At 45.9% G+C, this 7,500-nt stretch overlaps 1 protein-coding gene across 3 annotated transcripts in view; it reads left to right on the top strand.

Moving 5' to 3' along the window:
- piezo1 (piezo type mechanosensitive ion channel component 1 (Er blood group)) overlaps window positions 1-7,500 on the top strand; it is an 88,197-nt gene that overhangs the window by 74,283 nt on the left and 6,414 nt on the right. For all 3 annotated transcript variants that reach the window (XM_076286769.1, XM_076286768.1, XM_076286766.1), the window contains 10 exons: window positions 78-254; window positions 1,097-1,355; window positions 2,272-2,460; window positions 3,628-3,928; window positions 4,366-4,477; window positions 4,750-4,897; window positions 5,389-5,603; window positions 6,259-6,417; window positions 6,673-6,820; window positions 7,098-7,286. In XM_076286769.1, the coding sequence (XP_076142884.1) occupies window positions 78-254; window positions 1,097-1,355; window positions 2,272-2,460; window positions 3,628-3,928; window positions 4,366-4,477; window positions 4,750-4,897; window positions 5,389-5,603; window positions 6,259-6,417; window positions 6,673-6,820; window positions 7,098-7,286 (1,897 nt within the window). The remainder of the gene's footprint in view (window positions 1-77; window positions 255-1,096; window positions 1,356-2,271; window positions 2,461-3,627; window positions 3,929-4,365; window positions 4,478-4,749; window positions 4,898-5,388; window positions 5,604-6,258; window positions 6,418-6,672; window positions 6,821-7,097; window positions 7,287-7,500) is intronic.

The raw sequence follows: 7,500 nt of genomic DNA, 5'->3' as shown, positions 1-7,500 counted from the left end.
TAATGTAATGTGATATATAATGTAATGTATGTATATATTTTTATATCCACTCACCTCTTCTCCATCCTCATCCTCAGTGGGGCAGAGCTGGACACCCCCCACTCCAGCGCCTACAGCTGTGCCACCCTGTGCCCTGAGTGCCCACAGGAGCTGGAGGTGGTGCCACGCATGGGCCCACAGGAGCTGGAGGTGGTGCCACGCATGGGCCGACACCAGCGGCACTCCCGAACCGCCAGCGAAATGCTGACCGACGGGTAACGTAATATACGTACTCACACATCAGTGCACATCACTGCGTCCGAAATGCAGTGGCTTTAGTGCAATTGTAATGTTGAGAACTAAATATAGATCAAGGACTCAGTAGCATACACACATCACACACAACATGCATTTACAGCAGAAAAAGTAATATAACTATATAAATATGAAAAAAAACACCACTGAACAATAAAGACAGTAGAAGATAAACAAAATGTGCTATATGATATATGATATACCTTTTAATATAAATGTTGTAATACTGCATGAAAACTGAATATCTAATAGATTTCTATTATTTTGTAAGGAAATTCATGTTCAAAAGCACATTGATTTTAAATTAAATGTGATATATGATATGATATACCTTTTAATATAAATGTTGTAATACTGCATGAAAACTGAATATCTAATATATTTCTATTATTTTGTTAGAAAATGTATGTTTAAAAGCACCTTGATTTTAAATGAAATGTGATATATTATATACCTTTTAATATAAATGTTGTAATACTGCATGAAAACTGAATATCTAATATATTTCTATTATTTTGTTAGAAAATGTATGTTTAAAAGCACCTTGATTTTAAATGAAATGTGATATATGATATATGATATACCTTTTAATATAAATGCATGAAAACTGAATATCTAATTGATTCCCAATAAGGAAATTCATGTTCAAAAGCACCTTGATTTTTCCCCTGTGCTGACTGTAATTGAGCCTCTCCTGTAAATGTTCTCTTCTGTGTGTGTGTGTGTGTGTGTGTGTGTGTGTGTGTGTGTGTGTGTGTGTGTGTGTGTGTGTGCTGGCACGTTCCGTCTCTCGTTTCCTCAGGGCGTTCTTTGTGGAGGAGCTGTTCCAGAGCAGTGAGTTCTACTCGTCTCAGAACCGGCTGCTCAAGCTGCTCTTAGCCCTGTACAATCTGCTGGCGGCCAACTCGGAGCTGGTCTGCTACTTAATCATCGTGCTGAACAACGTGGTGACCGCCTCGGTCATCTCGCTCGTGCTGCCCATCCTCATCTTCCTCTGGGCCATGCTGGCCGTGCCGCGACCCAGCAAGAGGTTCTGGATGACCGCCATCGTCTACACGGAGGTGCGCTTGCACACCAGACTGTGTTGCCTACAATGTGACACACACACACACTTTCTCTCTCTCTTTCTCTCTCACTCTCTCTCTCTCTCTCTCTCAAACACACGTGCACACTCACACACACACTTACACACACACACATACACACACACACACACTCTCTCTCTCTCTCTCTCAAACACACGTGCACACTCACACACACACACACACTCTCTCTCTCTCTCTCTCTCTCTCTCTCTCTCTCTCTCTCTCTCTCTCTCAAACACACTTGCACACTCACACGCACACACACATACACACACACACTCTCTCTCTCTCTCTCTCTCTCTCAAACACGCGTGCACACTCACACACACACACACATACACACACACACACTCTCTCTCTCTCTCTCTCTCTCTCAAACACACGTGCACACTCACACACACACACACATACACACACACACACACTCTCTCTCAAACACACGTGCACACACACGCGCGCACACACACACACACACACACACACACACACACACACACACACACACCACACATGCTCTGCCACATTCATACACACACATACAATAAAAGTGTATGAAGTGGAGAATGAAATAATGAACTAAATGAAACTGGGTGTGACAGAGACGTCATGAAGACTATACTGTGATGTTCCCTCATGTTCTACACTAGAATAGACTAGGATTCACTGTGACAGATACCATTACAGTACAGGAAGTTTCTTATTACATGTGTTCACATTTAAATTGACATTTATTTAGCTGACATGCTTATCCAAATGAGCTTACAAGTGAGGAATAACATTTCTTGATTAGCTTTGTTCTCTGTCCTGTTTATTACTCAGTTAAGTTTTCCATGTAAGTAAAAGCCCAGCGGAGGTCTCACTGTGGTTGTGGTTGTGTGTCTTCTGTGTCCAGGTGATGGTGATGGTGAAGTACCTGTTCCAGTTCGGCTTCTTCCCGTGGAACAGCCTGTATGAGCTGCAGCTGAACATGGACAAGCCCTACTTCCCCCCACGCATCATCGGCCTGGAGAAGATTGACAACTACATCCGCTACGACCTGCTGCAGCTGCTGGCCCTGTTCTTCCACCGCTCGCTGCTCATGGTACACCAACCCCGCCTCCACCGCCCATTACCCAACCCCTCCTGCTCAGTGTAGCCTGCTAAAGGCCTTCATCCGTGCCCTTCAGTTTTTTACTGGCTCCTCCAAAAAGTCACCATGTGCACATCATCAGATTGTCTCTGAGATGTTGCGGGAGCACCCTTCACTCACACGCAGCCTTAAAAAAACAGTTGATATGAGTCAGCACATTGGCCCTGTGCCGCTGTGCTTGTTGTGCTCAAGACCCGGTCCTCAGATCGCCCACAGGCACAGCGCACACTCCAAACTTCACTCTCTGCACTCCTCACTCTCTTCTAGACACATTTGTTTCACCTGGAGACACATTCTTCTCCTGGCGGTATTGACTGTGCTTCGCTCAGCACAGTCTAAAGGAGTAACTTTCTGCCACACCATGGCAGACTTGACTGAAGTAATAAAGCCCTGCAGCAGTGTCTGGGTGTTAGATTAGAGTTATGAAGCTCACTGTAAGCCGCAGTAGACTAGTGGGCTCTCAATGGACCGAGATATGAAGAGATTGGTTCCAAAACACTATATCCTCCAAAAACATTAAAAAGTCATGTCATTTAATTGTGTATTTCAGGTAATATCAATACAATTGCAGCTGTGTTGTTTTGAAGTAAAGAGTTATTGAAGTTATTGAGTAAAGATAAATCAAACAACAATAGCCAACTACAGTTCTACTGAAATTACGTGGAAAACAAAATGTAAAAATATTTATGAAAATTCATTAAAATGGAGAATATAGTGTTTTGGAATCAAACCCCTCATATATTCCTGCCTTCCATCCAATATTGAACTAAAGAACTTTACTATTATCAATTGATTGAACTAAAAGTCATGTGATTTACTGGTAAGCATGATTCACCTCTGTGGATATTTGTACATGTTTTAATGTGTGTGTGTGTGTGTGTGTGTGTGTGTGTGTGTGTGCGCGCGTGCGTGTGTGTGTGTGTGTGTGTGTGTGTGTGTGTGTGTGTGTGTGTGTGTGTGCGCGCGCGTGTGTGTGTGTGTGCGCGTATGTGTGTGTGTGTGTGTGTGTGTATGTGTGTGTGTGTGTGTGTGTGTGTGTGCGCGTGTGTGTGTGTGTGCGCGTGTGTGTGTGTGTGTGCGCGTATGTGCGCGTGTGTGTGTGTGTGTGTGTGTATTCAGAAATATGGGCTGTGGGACCACGAGGGACCGCTGGAGGAGAAGAGCCGCCAGCCTGCTGAGGAGCAGGCCAAGAGGGAGGGCGAGGAGGAGCATCAGCCCAGTCCGGCGCACAGCCTCGCCGCTCTGGACGACGGCGCCACCGAGACCCTCCAGCCTCTGGAGCCTGAGCCCGATATCCAGCCCACGCCAGAGCCAACGCCGGAGCCTCCCCACGCTGACGCCGACGCCTCGCCCACGGACCAGGGAGCGGGGAAGAAGGGCGGACTGCTGCGATTCCGCAGGAAGAAAAGCTCCGGGAAAGGTTAGCCCAGAGGGAAGTTTCTAGAAGGAGGATTTTTTTTTTTAATAGGAGTCAGTGTAGCGCTGGGTGATGTCTTGTGCTAATAGGGAGCAACAGGGAACAATGGCTGTCATGCTGTCAGATGCTGCCATAACTCCACTCTCTCATTATGGCTACCACACTGACAGAAATGCCTCTGTGTGGTACGCTATGTCATTTTAGTTTGAGTGCCCTCAGGAAGATGGCTGACGCCCGTGGTCACCGCAAGCTAGGCCGCCATAAGACAGAATGCGCTCTAATTTGCAGACTATATCAGTCCACGAGAGACTATTGAAACCAGAGACACTGGAGAGAAGCCGTAGACTGAGGGAGGGTAAGGGAGGAAGAAAAGAGAGGTGTGTGTGGTGTGTGGTACAGATGAGAACTTGTGCTTATGTGTGTGTGTTGTGATCAACCAGATGGTGCTGAAAGCAAAGAGCCTAAGAAGAAAACCAAGGGTAGACGCAGAGAGGCCACCAGCAAGAAGCTGAAGGCTGTCGGCCTTAAAATCAAACAACTGTCCATTTCTGCGTAAGTAGAACCATTATTGAAAATCAACAATACCTTACTGGTTTCTACCACATGTCCACACCATAAGGTCATGTCTACTTTATTGTTCAGTGGTTTGTCTTTATTATTCAGTGTTTTTTTTATATTTATATACTTATATTACCCTTTCTGCTGTAAGTGCATGTTGTGTGTGATGTCTGTATGCTACTGAGACCTTGAATTTCCCCTTGGGGATCAATAAAGTATCTATCTATCTATCTAGTGAGAGTTGGTGATCTCTTTTTTCTTTGTAGGATGCAGACTATCTACAGACCCACATATGGATTCTTCCGAGATATCCTCCATGCCGAGTTCCGAGCCACCACAGACGTGTACGCTCTCATGTTCCTCACGGACATGGTGGACTTCATCATCATCGTCTTTGGGTTCTGGGCTTTTGGGGTGAGTGACCAGACCACCATTAGAAATAGAGTCACGGCCCCAGCCGTGGCGCAACTGGCTGGGGCACCTGCACCGTACGCCGGCGACCCGGGTTCGATTCCTGCCCCGTGGTCCTTTCTGGATCCCACCCCGACTCTCTCTCCCACTCACTTCCTGTCAATCTCAACTGTCCTCTCACATTAAAGGCATAAAAAGGCCAAATATATATACTTTAAAAAAAAGAAATAGAATCACAGAGCAGCACCCCTAACTCTCCCAAACACACTCCCTATAGTGGGCACATTAGGAGTCAAGTAGAGCATGTTTATATAGCTATGCCAAAGTAAGGGATGCTAATCCTAAACTACAAGAGCAGGTATCATTTATAGCTTCTCTGTGCTGTGGATCTTTTTGGATCGAGGTATGTGCGCTTAATAACTATATTTGAGTGTGCAGCCCTTGTTCAAAACCATAATTACATCTCCAATCGTGTCTTTTTTCGCCTCGTCCAGAAACACTCGGCTGCAGCTGACATTGCGTCCACGCTGTCGGAGGACCAGGTGCCCGAGGCCTTCCTGGTCATGTTGCTCATCCAGTTCAGCACCATGATCATCGACCGGGCGCTCTACCTGCGCAAGACCATCCTGGGCAAGCTCATCTTCCAGATCATCCTGGTCTTCGGCATCCACCTGTGGATGTTCTTCATCCTGCCGGCCGTCACAGAGAGGTGAGGAGGACCTGGAGAGGGTTGTGTATTAAAACTCTCACACACACACACACACACACACACACACACACGCACACACACACACACACACACACACACACACACACACACACACACCACACCACACCACACACATAGAGAGGTGAGGAGTACCTGGAGAGGGTTGTGTAGTGTGTTAGCAGGGGTGAGTTACTCAGCTTCAGAAAGTAAGTATCCTACCACAGATATGTTCCAACCATTTACTAAACTAGCTGATTCGAATTAGCACAACTCTTCAGCCAGGAAGATTAGATAATTTGTGAAATCATCTGTGTTAAGAGGTATTGCACGGTAGGACTTACAGGAAACCACTGCAGAACCAATTCATGGTAGGACTTTTACTCTCTTGAGTCCCAACGTTGCTCACCCCTGTGAGGAATGGGAAAAATATCTTCTCACGCATTTTCTTAACTTTGTTGGCTGAACGACAAGTCAGAGGACAATCATTATAGGATGTCTTTTGTGGAATGGGGAAAAACATCATCTAACTTAATTTGTTGAAGAGGTCCGATGGGAGAGTCACAAGTCACAAAGGAATGCCGGATGTTTCCTGGAGGTGAAAAATAACCCTCTTGTTGCTTCTCCACCTCTTGTGTCTCCTCTTGTTTCCTCTCAGGATGTTTAATCAGAATTCCGTGGCTCAACTCTGGTACTTTGTCAAGTGCATCTACTTCACCTTGTCGGCCTATCAGATCCGCTGCGGCTATCCAACCTGCATCCTGGGCAACTTCCTCACCAAGAAATTCAATCACCTCAATCTCTTCCTCTTCCAAGGGTGAGTGGAGGATGTGTTTTGTGCCCAAATATGCACATACTTCATCCAAATATATCAGAGCTGGACTCAATTCAAGATTATTTTACAAGTATCAGCATTAATTAAGGCATTGCAATCACAAATGATGTCACTGTCTGTATGTTCACCTATTAAAATACTCCGTCATCTATAGAATGTAGACACTGTGTGTACTACTAACAGTGGACCATCTGATAGATGCTGAGAGCTGAATCTCTAGTGTGTGTGTGTGTGTAGTTTCCGCCTGGTCCCCTTCCTGGTGGAGCTGCGGGCAGTAATGGACTGGGTCTGGACGGACACCACGCTGTCCCTCTCCAACTGGATGTGCGTGGAGGACATCTACGCCAACATCTTCATCATCAAGTGCAGCCGCGAGACAGAGAAGGTGCGCTGCTTTAGGCCGTATATATGTGTGCTGTTGACATTTTACATGCCTCTACAATTTAGATTTATGTGTCTGCAATTTTGAATCTAGTCAACGCCTTTCACCCCACTAGTGACACCGCTTAACATTGGCCACAGAGATCGGCTGTTTGTGCTGCCAAAAAAAGTTGTTGCATTCTAAAAGTATTTATGCAATGCGTAAGTGCTGTTGTGACATTTAGAAATACTCTGGTAAATGTGATCTTGTTGACATGTGATTGTTATTTGGCTTTCCACAGAAATACCCTCAACCCAAAGGCCAGAAGAAGAAGAAGATCGTGAAGTACGGGATGGGCGGGCTCATCATCTTCTTCCTGATCTGCATCATCTGGTTCCCACTGCTCTTCATCTCATTGGTCCGATCAGTGGTGGGCGTGGTCAACCACCCCGTGGATGTCACTGTCACAGTTAAACTAGGGGGTTATGAGGTAATGAGGCTGCACACACACACACACACACACACACACACACTCACACACACACACACACACAGACACACACACACACACACACACACACACACACACACACACACACACACACTCACACACACACACACACACTCACACACACACACACACACAGACACACACACACACACACACACACACACAGACACACACATATACACACACACACACA

This window comes from Alosa pseudoharengus, unplaced genomic scaffold, assembly GCF_046254945.1.
Source record: "Alosa pseudoharengus isolate Yale_2024_CS ecotype anadromous, Long Island Sound unplaced genomic scaffold, YU_APseudo_1.1 YU_APseudo_1.1_scf_16, whole genome shotgun sequence".
NCBI classification, from domain to species: Eukaryota; Metazoa; Chordata; class Actinopteri; order Clupeiformes; family Clupeidae; genus Alosa; species Alosa pseudoharengus.
This window is presented reverse-complemented; position numbering and strand designations above follow the sequence as displayed.